Source organism: Pristiophorus japonicus, chromosome 10, assembly GCF_044704955.1.
Source record: "Pristiophorus japonicus isolate sPriJap1 chromosome 10, sPriJap1.hap1, whole genome shotgun sequence".
Classification (NCBI taxonomy): Eukaryota; Metazoa; Chordata; class Chondrichthyes; family Pristiophoridae; genus Pristiophorus; species Pristiophorus japonicus.
The window spans coordinates 142,203,965-142,223,709 of record NC_091986.1 but is presented as its reverse complement, the minus strand read 5'-3'; the positions used below and the strand labels follow the sequence as shown (position 1 = coordinate 142,223,709).

The 19,745-nt window shown below is 42.9% G+C and overlaps 1 protein-coding gene across 3 annotated transcripts in view; it reads right to left on the bottom strand.

The window, feature by feature from the left end:
* The window catches only part of dync2h1 (dynein cytoplasmic 2 heavy chain 1), a 994,370-nt gene that overhangs the window by 876,474 nt on the left and 98,151 nt on the right, over positions 1-19,745 (bottom strand). For all 3 annotated transcript variants that reach the window (XM_070892150.1, XM_070892151.1, XM_070892152.1), the window contains exon 17: positions 4,780-4,919. In XM_070892150.1, the coding sequence (XP_070748251.1) occupies positions 4,780-4,919 (140 nt within the window). The remainder of the gene's footprint in view (positions 1-4,779; positions 4,920-19,745) is intronic.

The following is a 19,745-nucleotide window of genomic DNA, read 5'->3' as shown; positions in this document are numbered from 1 at the left end:
ACAGAAACAGTACTACAATTCATTGAATAACACATAATTATCCAGTATTTTGAAGCTTATCACATGTTTTCAGACCATTTTCCACAGCAGTCACTCATAGTTTGACATGGTACCTACGGCTCAGAAGTTAAGTGGGAATATTTTTTCCTCGATTTATCACAGTACTTTGAAGATTCACTCAAATAAACATCTCAAAAGATTAAAAAAGTACAAAGTCTCTTTATAACTAAGGATTACAATTTGAAGTACCTGTCATGGTCACTAATTACTAGTGAAGTGCAACTGCAATTTACGATGGAAACAGTAACTTCAGCAACACAATGGGCTGGAATTTGCAGTGGGTAATGACAGCAAACAGCGTCACCGTTACTACCCTTTGAAACTGACCGCAACATCAGGATGTAGCGCATGCGCATCTAAACTCGGAAATCCTGAAGTTGTGGTCAGTCATTCGTTGTTTCAACACTGGCTGCACTGTGGCCACTCCACCCACCCCACCACCCTCCCCTCCCCTCCCCAACCCCCCGCCATAGCCGGTAATCAGTAAAATAAGTAAAACCTCTGAAAACTTGGACTTTTCCGTAGTAACATCTATGTTAAATACACCATTAAATGTTAAGTATGCTGGATTAGATGTAACTCGGGTTTTAACAGCATATTGACTGCTAAACAAAAGGTTATGGCCCTGAAAAATTATTTTAATTTTGTAGGGTTGAATTTTCGCCACCATTCTGCGCCTTTTTTTTTGGCCTACGCTGTTTTTTTTGGAGCAGAATAAAATCTGCAAGTTTCGCCAAAGTTTCTACGCCATTCTAAAGTACTTACGTCAGATTTTTTTAGTTCCCGATTTTTTGACATCACTGGAGGTGGAACCTGCCGGGTGCGCCATTTCTGCCATTTAGGCGAGTTTGGCTCAGTAGGATTTTTTCAAAAACGGCGCAGTGCACCATTTGGAAAAACCTGACCTACACTTAAGAAAATTGGTGCAGGGAACACGCCATTGTTTCACCGGGGGCGGGGGGCCTTTTGGCCCGGGATAGAAATGGCACCAGCAGCTGGGACGGGGGTCCTTTCAGCATGGGAATGCAGCAACAGCAGCAGCAGTGGGAGGAGGGGGCCTTTCGACTCGGGATTGCCGCGGCACAGGAAGGAAGGGGGGGCCTTTTGGCCCGTGAACACTTGCTTGTTGTGCAACACTTCTCTACATATCGTTCATAGGCCCCTGGTTTCATATATTAAGATTTCAGTCTGTTGTCCCAGGTTCACTTAGTGATCTATTTTACAAAGGAGAAATACTTTATTTGTGCCTCAGCTCTTCAGTGTGTCCCTTGTTACCCTGGCAACCTCAGTTTTTCAGCACAGACCTTAAGCTCCACCCACAGAGCTTAAGTACAATCTGCACCGCTCCAAAATGAAAGGTTATGCCGGCAAAGTCGGACCACTAAAAAGAAAATCGGACCTACCTCTACAACTACGCTAAAAAAACGTCCATGTGGAATTTTGGGCCAGTAGAGTGTCAAATTTCTCCATTATGATAAAAATTACAATTTTTAAGAAACTTTTGAAAAAAAAATTTTTTGTATTTTTTTTTAAGTTGGGTCATCATTATTTCAGGTTCTGCCTTATCCCCATGCAAGAGCCCCAATCTTTGCTCTCTGTAATGTTTTTAAAAAGTCCAGATAAAAGCAGCTTTTTATTTCCTGGTTCCCCATCTGTAAGAATTCTGCAATGTGATTGGCTACTTAGACAGCTTTTTGACGTCACAGCAGCATCACACTAGGGAATTCCCATTACAAAGCGCTGAAATCAATTACGCAACGATAAAAGCAAACTTCTCGCCACAGAGATCGCAAGATCACTGTGGGCAGCTTTCATCAGAGCCAGCGGCGAACGCCTCTGCTTCACCGCTGACCGCCAATTCCGAGCCATTGTCTTATCAAATATCCTGTATGCAAATATACAGTTGCTGTTAATCAGCAGACCCTAAAGATGATTGGTTACCTACTGTTCCTCTCCTTATTGGAGGCAGTACAGAGGAGGGCTATTCCTGAACATAAGAACAGGATTAGGCCATTCGGCCCCTCGAGCCTGGTTCGCCATTCAATAACATCATGGCTGATCTTCAACCTCAACTCCACTTTCCTGCACTTTCCCCATATTACTTGATTTCTTTAATATCCAAAAATCTATTGATCTTTGTCTTGAATATACTCACAGATTGAGCCTCCACAGCCCTCTGGGGTAGAGAATTCCAAAGATCCACCACCCTGAGTGAAGTTTCTCCTCATCTCTGTCATAAATGCCAACCCCTTATTCTGAAACTATGACCCCTGGTTCTAGACTCCCTGAACTGAGGACTGAGTAACAACAACAGATTATGTATTCTGGGACTCTCTGGAGAAGAGGCAGCTGAGGGGAGATGATAGAGATCGTCAAGATTTTCACAGTTCTGTAGCATTTGGATTCAGAAACATTCGCCCATTAGGTGCAAGATTTGAGGTTTTGGGAATACAATGTAAAAATAAGGATGTGAAAGGAAAACAAGAAATGTAGCTATTTTTTTCAATTTATAGATAGATATGTAGGATAGATATGTAGAGCAGAAACCATGGCAGATTTAAAACTCTGCTGCCCGTAATTAACTTGCACCAAGTCCTGTTCACCCATCACCCCTATGTTCGCTGCACTCCTCTAATTCTGGCCTCTTGCATATCCCCCATTTTTAGCACTCCACCATTGACTGCTGTGCCTTCAGCTGCATTGACCCCAAGCTCTGGAATTCGATCCCTAAATCTCTCTGCCCCTCTACCTCTCTCTTCTGCTTTTAGATGCTCCTTAAAACCTACCTCTTCAATCAAGCTTTTGGTCATCTGTCCCAATATCTCCTATGTAGCTCAATATCAAATTTTGTTTAATAACACTCCTATGAAGCACCTTGGGGTGTTTTACTTCCTTAAAAGGTGCTATATAAATACAAGTTGTTGCTGTTTAAAAAAAGGACTGGACAAATTTCAGTTAATAAAGGGGATAGGTAGCTATTAGTTCCAGAATCACAGTAAGGAACCCGATGGGTGATTAGGAAGATGATTTGTGTTGCTGATGATACAAAGATGGGAGGAAAAGCAATGTGCAAGGAGGACACAAAAAATCTGCAAAAGGACGTAGACAGGCTAAGTGAGTGAGCAAAAATTTGGCAGATGGAGACTAATGTTGAAAAGTGTGAAGTTATGCACTTTGGCAGAAAAAATTCAAAGAGCAAGTTATTATTTAAATGGAGAAAAATTGCAAAGTGCTGCAGTACAACGGGATCTGGGGGTACTTGTGCATGAAACTCAAAAGGTTAGTATGCAGGTACAGCAAGTGATCAAGAAGGCCAATGGAATCTTGGCCTTTATTGCAAAGGGGATGGAGTATAAAAGCAGGGGAAGTCGTGCTGCAGTTATACTGGGTATTGGTGAGGCCACACCTGGAATACTGCATAGTTTTAGTTTCCATATTTACGAAAGGATATACTTGCTTTGGAGGCAGTTCAGAGAAGGTTCACTAGGTTGATTTCGAGGATGAAGGGGTTGATTTATGAGGAAAGGTTGAGTAGGTTGGGCCTCTACTCACTGGAATTCAGAAGAATGAGAAGTGATCTTATCGAAACCTATAAGATTATGAGGGGGCTTGACAAGGTGGATGCAGGGAGGATGTTTCCACTGATAGGGGAGACTAGAACTAGGGGGCATAATCTTAGAATAAGGGGCTGCCCATTTAAAACTGAGCTGAGGAGGAATTTCTTCTCTGAGGGTTATAAATCTGTGGAATTCGCTGCCTCACCAGAGAGCTGTAGAAGCTGGGTCATTGAATAAATTTAAGACAGAGATAGAGTTTCTCAACCGATAAGGGAATAAGGGGTTATGAGGAGCGGGCAGGGAAGTGGACCTGAGTCCATGATCGGATCAGTCATGATCGTTTTAAATGGTGGAGCAGGCTCGAGGGGCCGTATGGTCTACTCCTGCTCCTATTTGTTATGTTCTTATGTAGTAAGCTAGATGGACCATAGGTCTTTTCTGGTCCAAACATCAAAATGTTACCGAATTACTTCCATAATATAAAATCACGGTCCCTCCCCTGGAGCTTAATGAATTACAGATCCAACAGCTGTGCTTTTCCCCCAGTCAAAGAGCAAGTAGAAGCAAAAAAGACTCCCAACGCAGGTTGATAACTAAGTGTCAATATCTCCGACCACATAATTCAGTAGTTTAATAATAAAGCTTTTAAAGTAAGGGTACTATTACATTACCATATTCCCATCGATGGCAAACAGTTGTCAGTGTGTAGCAACAAACGCATCAGTAGAATTCAGGAGATATTCATGCACACTAAAGCCTTACCAGGTGAAATGCCCTCTGCGATGCCACCTCACATCAATTTGAGTTGTAATGAGTCCAAAGATGTCAGAGAAATATTTGGTCATAGAACCATAAAGGTTGTTCAAATTTCTTTTGATGATATTCAGAACTATTATATTAATTATCAATTGCAATCAAAGTAGCACAGCTATTCAATAAACTGGAATAAACCTAAAAAAAAAGTGTTCTTCAAACAACAATATATTGCCAGATATATCATTCAGATGAAGGGTCATCGACCTGAAACGTTAACTATGTTTTTCTCCACAGATGCTGCCTGACCCACTGAGATTTCCAGAATTTTCTGTTTTTATTTCAGATTCCAGCATCTGCAGTATTTTGCTTTTGTAATATATCGCCAGATATATTTTCAATATCTTACTTGAATGTCAGATCAACAACGATTTCAGGAAGATTTTCATTCAAGGCTTCCAAGCCCATCTGATACTGATGTTCTAGTGCTTTGTACAACTGATGATTCCAATGCTGTCGCCATGCCTTCATATCACCAGAACGAAATCCCTTTAAAAAAAATTAAAAGGTAAAATCGGCACTGTTACATGGGCAGCTTGCATAGGAACAGGAGTAGGTCATTCAGTGCCTCAAGCCTGTTCTGCCATTCAATTAGATCATAGCTGATATCTACCAACATCTCCATTTATCCACCATTGCTCCATATCCATTCAAAGTTCCACGCATATGCAGTTTTTTTCAATTTAAAACCCGGCTCACCGGCTGCACGGGTTCTCGGGAGCACTGTCCGGCCATGCAGCTTAAAGGTGACATTGCTTGATACCCTTACCCAACAAAAATCTATTGATCTCAGTCTTGAAAATTTCAATTGACCCAGCATCCACAGCCTTTTTCGGGAGATAGTTCCATATTTCCACTACCCTTTATATGAAAAAGTGCTTCCTGATTTTACTCCCAACTGGCCAATAGCTAATTTCAAGATTATGCCCTCTTGTTCTGGATTTCCCCACCAGAGGCAATAGTTTCTCGGCATCTTCCCCATCGTATTTTATACAGCTCGATTACATCACCCCTAAATCTTCTATACCCAAGAAAATGCAAGCCAAGTTTATGCAACCTGACCTCATAATATAACCCTTTAAGCCCTGGTATCATTTTGGTGAAGCTGCCCTGCACCAACTTCAAGGCCAATATATCTTTGCTGAGATTTGGTGCCCAAACCTGAATGCAGTACTCCAATACTCATACCTAATTGAATAAAGTGAATATATTATCCATGCATTTACAATAGTGTAATTAAGTTAGAAATTAACCCATCTTGCAAAGTTATCATAATGTACATTTTAAAAGAATTCCAACTTAAAATGTCTTAAATTTCTTAAATCATCCACACACTTCAAGTAAAAAGATTTTGGACTATTACCAAAGTACATGTTCATACTAAGTAAAGATTGTGTAAAGATTACCTTATTTATTAAATGACAACTCAATCCTATTCATTTTCATTTACATTTTAGTACTTCATTCAAAAACAAAGTTGCCAAGTGCACTGAAACTCAGTTATGCTGTGGAAAAATCCAGCTTATATTGCTCCTCGCTTCCCAACCAGTGAATATCATTGTTCCTTTTCTGCAGTTTTTCTATACACTTCCACAGAGTTGAGATCCTAACAGGAAATGCATAGCTAGCCAATAACCAAATTTAGCTAAGAAAAAAAATGAAAGGGCACATTTTTATAAGCATTCTGCATATATTCTCAATTTTGACATATGAAGAATTAAGTATATTACCTCCTTTAAGAGGCTCCACGGCCTAGACTTTCCATTATTATCGCTATCGCCCAAAAATGGACGATATTTCCGGCGTTAGTGGTTGTTTTATTTTTCAAGCTTGCCGGAAAATCAACCATTTTAAAAACCATTAGTTTCCCCCTTTTTAATTTGGGCGATAGCCGTAGTGATGTGAAATGGGCGATAGCGATGTATTCAGTCGTGCAAGGCCGGCGTCCATAGTAATGGCCGTTCTGCGCATGCGCGTTTTTTTTAAAATCAGTGAATTAACTTTTCCCGCGATTCGAGGGGTCAAGGGTCATCTGCACATGGTCAGAAGACAAATGTAGGGAGAGAGAGAATGAAGCTTGTGTCGAGGCAATGGAGATGGAACACGAGGAGTCGGGAGAGAGTGATATTGCAGAGGTTGCAGGGAGAAGGAGGATAAAAACCTTTTCTGACGAAGCCAACGAAGCTCTGGTCCACGAGGTGGAGACTCGGTGGGACCAATTAACCCGGGCATGGGAAACTCCCCCCCGGATATACCAGTGAATATGGGCAGACATCACCGAAGTAGTAACTTCGGCAGGCCACGATGTGAGAGAGCCAAACCAGTGCCGCAAGTGCTGGAACAGTCTGGTGGCATCTGCAAGAGTAAGTATTAAATTATTACATTTATATTGTAATGATGCACTGACTCATTAATTAGAATGTAGATCTGCTGTATTGTAATTAAGCTGGGTAATCTTGGGTAGCATTACTGTTACGATTTGGACTGAGGTCGGAACTTGCGCCCCCAGGATTCTAACCCTGGGAGGACAGGTGTCCCAGGAACCATTCCATGCAAATGTGCATTCGTAATCTTGCTGAGATGCTTTAAACCTAATCAACAGTATTAATTATTATTTAAACGCTTTGATCGAAATTGGACCGCAAACATTCAGCATTTCTACTAATTTGGTTTAGAAGGAGAATTATTCAATTATATCGCTGCTTGTGTGCTTTGAGCAACTCTTTAACTTGGCACTGTCTCCTTTTTGGTTAGGTTGGTGGATGGGGTCACGACTGAGCACTGAGGGGGCCACTCAGCTTTACTCAGACTGTGCGAATCTCTCCGACTGCTGTCAGTCACAGTGACCCAGCCTGGACTGGGGGAGAGCTGCCCTGGCTCACTGTCTGCCCTGGGACATTTTGGGACATCAGCTTCAGCCACACGGAGGTCTCCGAGCACAGTCCAGGGACATGGTGCCCCCTCCGCTCATGGTCCTGTCATTGACGAGCTCACCAGCGGTTCTCATTTCCCCCACTCAGGGATCTCCATCGATTGCAATAACCCAGCTCCCTCCCCTCAAGCGCCGAATGGCACGGCCTGTGGATTTTCCTGAGTATTGTATGCAAGACGGTTGGTGTCAAGCATTAGTTCCTAACCACGATCTTATTAAACTTCTTCTCTGAACGTAGATGTTAGAACTATACATTAATTGCATACAAACCGTATTAGCATATAACGTTAAAGTTAAATAGCATGAGCGATGACCAATTGTGGATTACAATATCTGTGTATTTCCGTAATAGTACTTAGGCAATTAGCTTATGTTCTTGTCACGTTTGCAGAAGAAGATATCTAAGAATCAGGCTGAGCGCAGGCGGACCAGAGGAGGGCCTGCTGACCTTTATAGATTAACGATCTGGAGGAGCGTGCCTCAGCCCTTGTAGGGACGCATATGCGTTCTGCCACCCGTGGTGGTGCAGATCCCGTTGTGCGCCACCTGAGTAATGTGTAAACCAGTGGTAATTTAAAGTAATTTAATGCCATTTGATAATATATGAATGATGTAATGTATTACATGCAGCTTCTGCTGGGTGTTTTTGTACTATTATCGTTATTGAAAATTTATTGTTGGGTGAAAAATTGTTTATTACTGTTTTATTATTTTTTTTTTTAATTGTTGATTGTTGTGGATGGTGGAAGAGTGTTCCAGTTAGACTGTTGTTGAAAAAATGCTGTTCATTGCTGGGGGTTGATTGGGGGGGGGGGGGCGGTTACATATAGTTTGTTTAATATGTTTTTTTACATCAATTGTTAAATTATTAAAACATTTTACTGAACTTTATAATTGTTGTGCAGTGTCTTCTAATAACGTACGGTTAAACATCAATACAAGGGTTGCAAATAATGGCCAGGCCAGGCAAGGATGAAACGTAACGCAACTGTAACTGTCACCAACGTAACTTCATGCAAAATGTTCATTTATGAGCTGCTGACGCAACAGTCTTGCAGCTGCGTTACTACCACGGAGCTTTTTCAGTGGTGGGGAGGGCGGGGGGTATGGGTTCATCGCCAGGCTGATTGTCCTCCTTGGCTGATTGGCTGAGGTCTTCGTCCGTCTTCTCTCTCTCGAGGTGGATCGGCAATGCCATCTGACAATTGTTCTCCTCTCCTGCTAGCTAGGTTATGAAACATGCAGCACACCATAATGAACTCAGTGACCTGCTCAGGGTGGTATTGTAGGTTGCCTTCTGAGTGGTCCAGGAATCTGAAGCACTGCTTCAGCACTCCAATTGTCTTTTCGACGATATTGCGAGTGGCTATATGACTTTCGTTGTAGCGCTTCTCGGCTTCTGTCCGAGTCTTTCGCAGGGGTACCATGAGCCAGCTGGCAAGGCCACATCGTTCATCCCCCAGCATCCAACCTTGACCTTATGGCTGACTCTTACAGGTCAGAGTCAGTGCTCTCACGCAAGATGTGCGCATCATGGATGCTCCCTGGAAAATTTGCATTTATTGCCATAATTATTTGCTTGTGGTCGACAAGAACTGCACATTCAGGGAGTGGAATCCCTTTTGGTTCCGAAGCACCTCTGCATCCTGTAAAGGTGATCGCAGGGCAATGTGCGTACAGTCTATTGCTCCCTGCGCCCTGGGAAAGTTTGCTATTCTCGAGAACTCCAAAGCCCTCTCACTCTGTGCCTCCCTGGTCATAAGGAAGTTTATAAAATCCATCCTGCATGCATAAAGGGCTTCAGTCACCTGTCGAATGCAGCAATGTATGGGATGCTGAGAGATGCAGCAAATTTCACCAGCTGAGGCCTGAAAGGAGCCCGATGCATAGAGGGAAAGTGCCGCAGTAACCCTAACCTCAACGGGCAGTACGGTCCTGATAGTGCTGGTAGACTGCAGATCTCCCTTAATTAGCTGGCATATCTCACTGATGACCTCCTTTCGGGAGCGCAGCCTTCTAACACACGTGTTATCGGACAAGTCCAGGTATGATCGCTTATCCCTAAAAATGCGTTGGGTGTAAGTCTCCTGCCACCTCTTTGATTGGGCACATAATGCTCTTCAATGAACCTTCACCTGGAGTATTGTGTGCAGTTTTGGTCTCCTTACCGAAGTAAGGATATACTTGCCATAGAGGGAGTGCAGTGAAGGTTCACCAGACTGATTCCTGGTATGGCAGGACTGTCATATGAGGAGAGATTGGGTCGACTAGGCCTGCATTCACTAGAGTTTAGAAGAATGATAGCGGATCTCACTGAAACATAAAATTCTGACTGAGTTGCATAGACTGGATGCGGAGAGGATGTTTCCCCTGGCTGGGAACAAGGGGTCACAGTCTCAGGAAACGGAAATTTCGGACCCGAGATGAGGAGAAATCTTTTCACTCAGAGGGTGGTGAACCTATGGAATTCTCTACCACAGAAGGCTGTGGAGGCCAAGTCACTGAATATATTTGAGAGAGAGTGATAGATAGATTTCTAGAAACAAAAGGCATCAAGGGGTATGGGGGAAAAAGCGGGACTATGGTGTTGAAATAGAGGATCAGCCATGATCATATTGAATGGCCGAATGGCCTACTACTGCTCCTATTTTCTATGTTTCTATGTTTCTCCCATCTCTATTCTGCAGCATGTGAGTAGTCATCAATACTAGTTGAGAAATTACAGGCCCTATCACTAGAAATGCCCTAATCTGTCTTCAAAATTCTTAAATTATCCTCAACAAACATAATATAAACTCAAAATTGACCACAATGTGATTGGATAATTGGCATGATTCTAAAATGCCCTTAAAATCACTCACAAATTACTTCAATGCTCCCATCAACTTGAAGCAGCCTTTTATGAAACTTCCTTTGATTTACAAAATGGCGTCCATACTGCCGGGTTAAGGTCAGGTGAGTGCAGCCTTTCGTGAGCATCTTTTTGGGCAAGCCATCATTTGGGCGTAATATGGGCGAAATACCGAATGTAGCGCTCGGCGATAATCTGGGCGATATTTGGCATTAGTTTCCATTATAAACAGTATTCTGGGCCTTGCACGAGTGATGACGTCAAATTTGATTTAAAAAAATAGGCCGGGCGATTCAGCTCATTCCTGTATGTTGAAAGTTCCGCCGGCGATAAATGGGCGATAATCATGTGGTACTTCCATTTCTCATCAAAAATGGGCGATAAACTGAATCTCGGTGGTTATATGGGTGCGAAGTGGCCGAATATGTGCCAAAAGTCTAGCCCGTGCACATGTTTTATTAATTTTTCTTAATCTCTTGTACTTCCTATAGATTTGCTTGACCTTTCTGAAATAGGCAAATAATATTGCTGGGAAACCATTTCTTTAGCTGCAGATATTTCTTGCTTGGATCAGTTGGTAGCACTCTCAACTGAATCAGAAGACCGTAGGTTCAAGTTCAGGACTTAAAGTACACTTCAGTGCAGTACTGTTGCTGCTGCCCTTCAGGTGAAACACTAAATGAAGGCTCTGTCTGTTCAAGTGGATGTTAAAGATACAGTAGCATTATTTGAAGAGCAAGGCGTTCTTCCAGTATCCTGGCCAGCATTCCTCTTTCAACCAACAGAACCAAATATACAGGTTAACTTGTTATTCATCTCTCTGCTATTTGTGGAACCTTAATACACACAAAATAGCTGCTTTATTGCCATTCATAGCAAAGTAATTTGTTGAAGGTGCCAGGGCAGGTTGAGAAAGCAGTTAAAAAAGCATACGGGATCTTGCGCTTCATAAAAAGCAGAGTGTAAAAAACAAGGAAGTTATGATGAACCTTTATAAAACACTGGTTCGGCCGCAACTGGAGTATTGTGTCCAATTCTGGGCACCGCAGTTTAGGAAAGATGTGAAGGCCTTGGAGAAGATGCAGAAAAGATTGACGAGAATGATTCCAGGGATGAGGGACTTCAGTTACACGGTTCGACTGGAGAAGCTGGGGTTGTTTTCCTGAGAGCAGAGAAGGTTGAGAGGAGATTTGATAGAGGTGTTCAAAATCATAAGGGGGGGGTCTGGACAGGGCAGATAGAGAGAAACTGTTCCCATTGGCGGAAGGGTCGAGAGCCAGAGGATTTGAGGTGATTTAACATAGAAGCATAGAAAATAGGTGTAGGAGTAGGCCTTTCGGCCTTTCGAGCCTGCACCACCATTCAATAAGATCATGGATGATCATTCCCTCAGTACCCTTTTCCTGCTTTCTCTCCATATTCCTTGATCCCCTTAGCCGTAAGGGCCATATCTAACTCCCTCTTGAATATATCCAATGAACTGGCATCAACAACTCTCTGCGGTAGGGAATTCCACAGGTTGACAACTCTCTGGGTGAAGAAGTTTCTCCTCATCTCAGTCCTAAATGGCCTACCCCTTATCCTAAGACTGTGTCCCCTGGTTCTGGACTTCCCCAACATCGGGAACATTCTACCCGCATCTAACATGTCCCGTCCCGTCAGAATCTTATATGTTTCTATGAGATCCCCTCTCATCCTTCTAAACTCCAATGAAAAAAGGCCCAGTTGATCCAGTCTCTCCTCATATGTCAGTCCTGCCATCCTGGGAATCAGTCTAGTGAACCTTCGCTGCACTCCCGCAATAGCAAGAACGTCCTTCCTCAGATTAGGAGACCAAAACTGAACACAATATTCCAACAAGGCCCTGTACAATTGCAGTAAGACCTCCCTGCTCCTATACTCAAATCCCCTAGCTATGAAGGCCAACATACCATTTGCCATCTTCACCGCCTGCTGTACCTATATGCCAATTTTCAATGACTGATGAACCATGATACCCAGGTCTCGTTGCACCTCCCCTTTTCCTAATCTGCCGCCATTCAGATAATATTCTGTCTTTGCGTTTTTGCCCCCAAAGTGGATAACCTCACATTTATCCACATTATACTGCATCTGCCATGCATTTATCCACTCACCTAACCTGTCCAAGTCACCCTCCAGCCTCTTAGCGTTCCCCTCACAGCCCACCAGTTTAGTGTCATCTGCAAACTTGGAGATATTACACTCAATTCCGTCATCTAAATCATTGATGTATATTGTAAAGAGCTGGGGTCCCAGCAGTGAGCCCTGCGGCATTCCACTAGTCACTGCCTGCCATTGTGAAAAGGACCCGTTTATCCCGACTCTCTGCTTCCTGTCTGCAAACCAGTCCTCTATCCATATCAGTATAATACCCCAATACCATGTGCTTCGATTTTGCACACCAATCTCTTGTGTGGGACCTTGTAAAAAGCCTTTTGAAAGTCTAAATACACCACATCCACTGGTTCTCCCTTGTCCACACTACTAGTTACATCCTCAAAAAATTCCAGAAGATTTGTCAAGCATGATTTCCCCTTCATAAATCCATGCTGACTTGGACCGATCCTGTCACTGCTTTCCAAATGCACTGCTATTTCATGTTTAATAATTGATTCCAACATTTTCCCCACCACTGATGTCAGGCTAACCGGTCTATAATTACCCGCTTTCTCTCTCCCTCCCTTTTTAAAAAGTGGTGTTACATTAGCTACCCTCCAATCCATAGGAACTGATTCAAAGTCGATAGACTGTTGGAAAATGATCACCAATGCATCCGCTATTTCTAGGGCCACTTCCTTAAGTACTCTGGGATGCAGACTATCAGGCCCCGGGGATTTATCGGCCTTCAATCCCATCAATTTCCCGAACACAATTTCCCGCCTAATAAGGACATCCTTCAGTTCCTCCTTCTCACTCGACCCTCGGTTCCCTCGTACTTCCGGAAGGTTATTTGTGTCTTCCTTCGTGAAGACAGAACCCAAGTATTTGTTCAATTGGTCTGCCATTTCTTTCTTCCCCATCATAAATTCACCTGAATCCGACTGCAAGGGACCTACGTTTGTCTTCACTAATCTTTTTCTCTTCACATATCTATAGAAGCTTTTGCAGTCAGTTTTTATGTTCCCGGCAAGCTTCTTCTCGTACTCTATTTTCCACCTCTTAATTAAACCCTTTGTCCTCCTCTGCTGAATTCTAAATTTCTCCCAGTCCTCAAGCTTGCTGCTTTTTCTGGCCAATTTGTATGCCTCTTCCTTGGATTTAACACTATCCTTAATTTCCCTTGTTAGCCACGGTTGAGCCACCTTCCCCGTTTTATTTTTACTCCAGACAGGGATGTACAATTGCTGAAGTTCATCCATGTGATCTGTAAATGTTTGCCATTTTCTATCCACCGTCAACCCTTTAAGTATCATTTGCCAGTCTATTCTAGCTAATTCACGCCTCAAACCATCAAAGTTACCTTTCCTTAAGTTCAGGACCCTAGTTTCTGAATTAACTGTATCACTCTCCATTTTAATAAAGAATTTTACCATGTTATGGTCACTCTTCCCCAAGGGACCTCGCACAACAAGATTGCTAATTAGTCCTTTCTCATTACATATCACCAAGTCTAGGATGGTCAGCTCTCTAGTTGGTTCCTCGACATATTGGTCTAGAAAACCATCCCGAATACACTCCAGGAAATCCTCCTCCACCGCATTGCTAACAGTTTGGTTAGCCCAATCAATATGTAGATTAAAGTCACCCATGATAACTGCTGTACCTTTATTGCATGCATCCCTAATTTCTTGTTTGATGCTGTCCCCAACCTCCCCACTACTGTTTGGTGGTCTATACACAACTCCCACTAGCATGTTCTGCCCCTTGGTATTCGTAGCTCCACCCATACCGATTCCACATCATCCAAGCTAATGTCCTTTCTTACTATTGCATTAATTTCCGCTTTAACCAGCACTGCCACCCCGCCTCCTTTTCCTTTCTGTCTATTCTTCCTAAATGTTGAATACCCCTGGATGTTGAGTTCCCAGCCTTGGTCACCCTGGAGCCATGTCTCCATGATGCCAATTACATCATACCTGTTAACTGCTATCTGCGCAGTTAATTCGTCCACCTTATTCCAAATACTCCTCGCATTAAGGCACAGAGCCTTCAGGCTTGTCTTTCTAGCACACATTGCCCCTTTAGAATTTTGCTGTAATGTGGCACTTTTTGCTTTTTGTCTTAGGTTTTTCTGCCCTCCACTTTTACTTTTCTTCTTTCTATGTTTTGCTTCTGCCCTCATTCTACTTCCCTCTGTCTCCCTGCATAGGTTCCCATCCCCCTATCAAATTAGTTTAACTCCTCCCCAACAGCACTAGCAAACACGCCGCCTAGGACATTGGTTCCGGTCCTGCCCAGGTGCAGACCGTCTGGTTTGTACTCATCCCACCTCCCCCAGAACCGGTTCCAATGTCCCAGGAATTTGAATCCCTCCCTTCTGCACCACTCCTCAAGCCACGTATTCATCTGAGCTATCCTGCAATTCCTACTCTAACGAACACGTGGCACTGGCAGCAATCCTGAGATTACTACTTTGGAGGTCCTACTTTTTAATTTAGCTCCTAGCTCCCGAAATTCGTCTTGTAGGACCTCATCACGTTTTTTACCTATATCGTTGGTACCTATATGCACCACGACAACTGGCTGTTCATCCTCCCTTTTCAGAATGCCCTGCACCCGCTCCGAGACATCCTTGACCCTTGCACCAGGGAAGCAACATACAATCCTGGAGTCTCAGTTGCGGCCGCAGAAACGTCTATCTATTCCCCTTACAATTGAATCCCCTATCACTTTAGCTCTCCCACTCTTTTTCCTGCCCTCCTGTGCAGCAGAGCCACCCATGGTGCCATGAACTTGGCTGCTGATGCTCTCCCCTGATGAGTCATCCCCCTCAACAGTACCCAAAGCGATGTATCTGTTTTGCAGGGAGATGACCGCAGGGGACCCCTGCACTACCTTCCTTGCACTGCTCTTCCTGTTGGTCACCCGTTCCCTATCTGGCTGTGTACCCTTTACCTGCGGTAAGACCAACTCACTAAACGTGCTATTCACGTCATTCTCAGCATCGTTTAATTAAGGTTTAATTTCGTCAGATTTAATTTGATTTAAGGTTAAATTTCGCCAGATTTAAGGTGATTGGCAGAAGAACCAAAGGCGTAATGAGGAAAAACATTTTTACACAGAGAGCAGCTAGGATCGGGAATGCACTGCCTGAAAGGGTGGTGGAGACAGATTCAATCATGGCTTTCAAAAGGGAGTTGGATAAATACCTGAAGGAATAATATTTTCAGGGCTACGTAGAAAGGGCAGGGGAATGCTCTTGCTGATAGCCAGCATACGCTCAATGGGCCGAATGGCCTCCTTCTGTGCTGTAACGATGATTTTGCACTTCACATTCATTCTATATAAAGTGCTTTGGGACATCTGAAAGTTGTATTGTGCAAATAATATTACAAGTTTTCAACATTTTCAATCAAAACTTTGTACATTTAGGTGCCAATACTATGTGGAAAATTGTGAAATAAAATTAAAGAATACAATGGCCTGGAATTTGCAGGTGAGTAATGATGACAAACTATCAGCTGTTGCCATCATTACTCCTCTGAAACTGAACGCAACTTCAGGATGCATCACATGCACATCTAAATCCCTTGTAGGTCCCTTGTAGTCAGAATCAGGTGAAATTATAATGGGAAACAAAGAAATGACAGATCAAATGAACAAATACTTTGGTTCAGTCTTCACTAACGAAGACACAAATAACCTTCCGGAAATACTAGGGGACCGAAGGTCTCGCGAGAATGAGGAACTGAAAGAAGTTCTTATTAGTCAGGAAATTGTGTTTGGGAAATTGATGGGATTGAAGGCCGATAAATCCCAGGGCCTGATAAGTACTCTGGGATGCAGACTAAGGAAGTGGCCCTAGAAATAGTGGATGCATTGGTGGTCATTTTCCAACAGCCTGTCGACTCTGGATCAGTTCCTATGGATTGGAGGGTTGCTAATGTAACACCACTTTTTTTAAAAAGGGAGAGGAAAAACAGGGAATTATAGACCGGTTAGCCTGACATCGGTAGTGGGGAAAATGTTGGAATCAATTATTAAAGATGAAATAGCAGCGCATTTGGAAAGCAGTGACAGGATCGGTCCAGGTCAGCATGGATTTATGAAAGGGAAATCATGCTTGACAAATCTTCTAGAATTTTTTTTTCAGGATGTAACTAGTAGAGTGGACAAGGGAGAACAAGTGGATGTGGTGTATTTGGACTTTCAAAAGGCTTCTGACAAGGTCCCACACAAAAGATTAATGTGCAAAATTAAAGCACATGGTGTTGGGGGTAATGTATTGACGTGGATAGAGAACTGGTTGGCAGACAAGAAGCAGAGAGTTGGAATAAACGGGTCCTTTTCAGAATGGCAGGCAGTGACTAGCGGAGTACCGCAAGATTCATTGCTGGGACCCCAGCTATTTACAATATACATGAATGATTTAGACGAAGGAATTGAATGTAATATCTCCAAGTTTGCAGATGACACTAAACTGGGTGGCAGTGTGAGCTGTGAGGAGGATACTAAGAGGCTGCAGGGTGACTTGGACAGGTTAGGTGAGTGGGCAAATACATGGCAGATGCGGTATAATGTAGATAAATGTGAGGTTATCCACTTTGATGGCAAAAACAGGAAGGCAGAATACTATCTGAATGGTGACAGATTAGGAAAAGGGGAGGTGCAACGAAACCTGGGTGTCATGGTACATCAGTCATTGAAAGTTGGCATACAGGCACAGCAGGCAGTGAAGAAGACAAATGGCATGTTGGCCTTCATAGCGAGAGGATTTGAGTATAGGAGCAGGGAAGTCTTACTACAGTTGTACAGGGCCTTGGTGAGACCACACCTTGAATATTGTGTACAGTTTTGGTCTCCTAATCTGAGGAAGGACATTCTTGCTATTGAGGGAGTGCAGCGAAGGTTCACCAGACTGATTCCCGGGATGACAGGACTGACATATGAAGAAAGATTGGATCGGCTAGGCTTATATTCACTGGAATTTGGAATAATAAGAGGGGATCTCATAGAAACATATAAAATTCTGACGGAATTGGACAGGTTAGATGCAGGAAGAATGTTCCCGATGTTGAGGAAGTCCAGAACCAGGGGTCACAGTCGAAGGATAAGGGGTAAGCCATTTAGGACCGAGATGAGGAGAAACTTCTTCACTCAGAGAATTGTGAACTTGTGAATTCTCTACCACAGAAAGTTGTTCAGGCCAGTTCGTTAGATATAGTCAAAAGAGAGTTAGATGTGGCCCTTACGGCTAACGGGATCAAGGGATATGGAGAGAAAGCAGGAATAGGGTACTGAAGTTGTATGATCAGCCATGATCATATTGAATGGTGGTGCAGGATCGAAGGGCCGAATGGCCTACTCCTGCACCTATTTTCTATGTTTCTATGTAAATGCGGAAGTCCTGAAGTTGCGGTCAGGCATTCACTGTTCCAATACTGGCTGCGCTGTGAACTATCCCCCGCCATTTCCCACCAGCACAGCCGGCAATCAGTGAAATCAATGAAACTGATGAAAACTTGGACTTTTCTGCGGTAGTATCGCTATTAAATATCCCACTACATGTTAAGCTTAGTTGGAGTAGGTGCAACTGGGGTTTTAAAAAGTGTATTGAATAGTAAACAAACGTTCTGGCCCTGAAAAACAATTTTTTATATTTGTCGTCAAATTTCTCCATTATGATAAAAAAGTTTTTTTTTTTAAAAACAAAAAAATAAATTTAAAGATTGTTCATGATACTTCAGCTTCTACCTTATCCCCATATGAAAGTCTCAATCTTTATTTCACTCACTAACACTTTTTAAAAGTCCGGATAAAAGCAGCTTGTCAATCCCTGGTTTCCTGTCTGTGAGAATTCTTCATTGTGATTGGCTGCTCAGGCAGCTGGTTGACGTCACCATAGGAATCCCCATGACACAGCATTGCAAACAATTGAATGTCGAAAAAGGCAAACTTCTCAACATAGAGATTGCTGACTGCAAATTACGGGCCAATGCAAATAATGAGCAGCACCAGTGGTGCAGAACATTACATAAGAACATAAGAAATAGGAGCAAGAGCAGGAATAGGTCATTTGGCCGTTCGAACCTGCTCCACCATTAATATCATGGCTGATCTTCTACCTCAACTCATCTTCCCGCAATCTCATGTCCCTCGATTCCCTTAATATCCAAGAATTTATTGATCATGGTCTTGCGTATACTCAATGACTGAGCAGCCACAGGCCTCTGGGGTAGAGAATTCCAAAGATTCAGAACCCTTTGAATGAAGCAATTTCTCCTCATTTCATTCCTAAATGGCTGGCCCCCAAGTCTGAGACCCCTGGTTCTCGACTCCCAAGCCAGGGGAAACATCCTCACAGCATCTACCCTGTCAAGCCCTGTAAGAATTTTATACATTTCAATGAGATCAACTCTCATTCTTCTAAATTCTAGGGAATGTAGGCCTCATCTCCTCAATCTCTCCTCATAGAACAATCCCCTCATCCCAGGAATCAATCTGGTGATCCTTTGTTGCACTCCCTCAAAGGCAAGTTTATCCTTCCTTAGGTAAGGAGACCAAAACTGTATACAGTCCTCCAGGTGTGGTCTCACCAAGGCCCTATATAATTACAGTAAGACTTCTTTACTCTTATACTCCAAATCTTTTGTAATAAAGGCGAACATACCATTGGCTTTCCTAATTGCTTGCTGTACCTGCAAGTTAACTTTCAGTAGCACGTTGCTTGATCCAGAGCTTTGTTACCTTCCTCATATCTTCATATCTATTGAAACATGATCGAGCTCCAGTCGACCTCTCCCCCATTCTGCCAAGACTCTAATTCATGCTTTTAGCACTTCAAGGCTAAATTTCTCCAACCAGCCTCCTTGCTTCCATTCATTGCAACTCATTTAGAGTACCACTGCCCATATCCTTATCTGCTGAAAGCATCATTCTTCTATAAGCCAAGTTCCTTCCCATGCTCTTCTGAACCAAATTCTAAACCTTTGCCCTCATCTTAAAATGATGACACACCCTAAGCCGATATGACATTCAGCCCTTTGTTCATTTTCACATTCTTTTCTTCTGTCACTGGTCTCAACCTGGTTCTTCAACTTCTTTACTCCACCATTCATGCATATTTTTTCAACCACCTCGGCTTCTACCCTTAAACTCCCTCCCTGAATCACTCCACCCTTCCTGCTATCAAAAGGCTTTTCAAAATATTTCTCTTTTGGCCTATCTCCTAATTCCAATTAACTGTCCCTTTCTCCAGCTCAATTCCCATTTTTCTCTTCTCTGCACTATAAAACATAGCAAGATGTTGTCACAACATTAGGATCACAATATAAATATAGGTTATTATTGAAACTATACCAACCTCAGTGGTGATTAAAAAAAAACAGGCCTAGAAATTGGATAAGGCCCG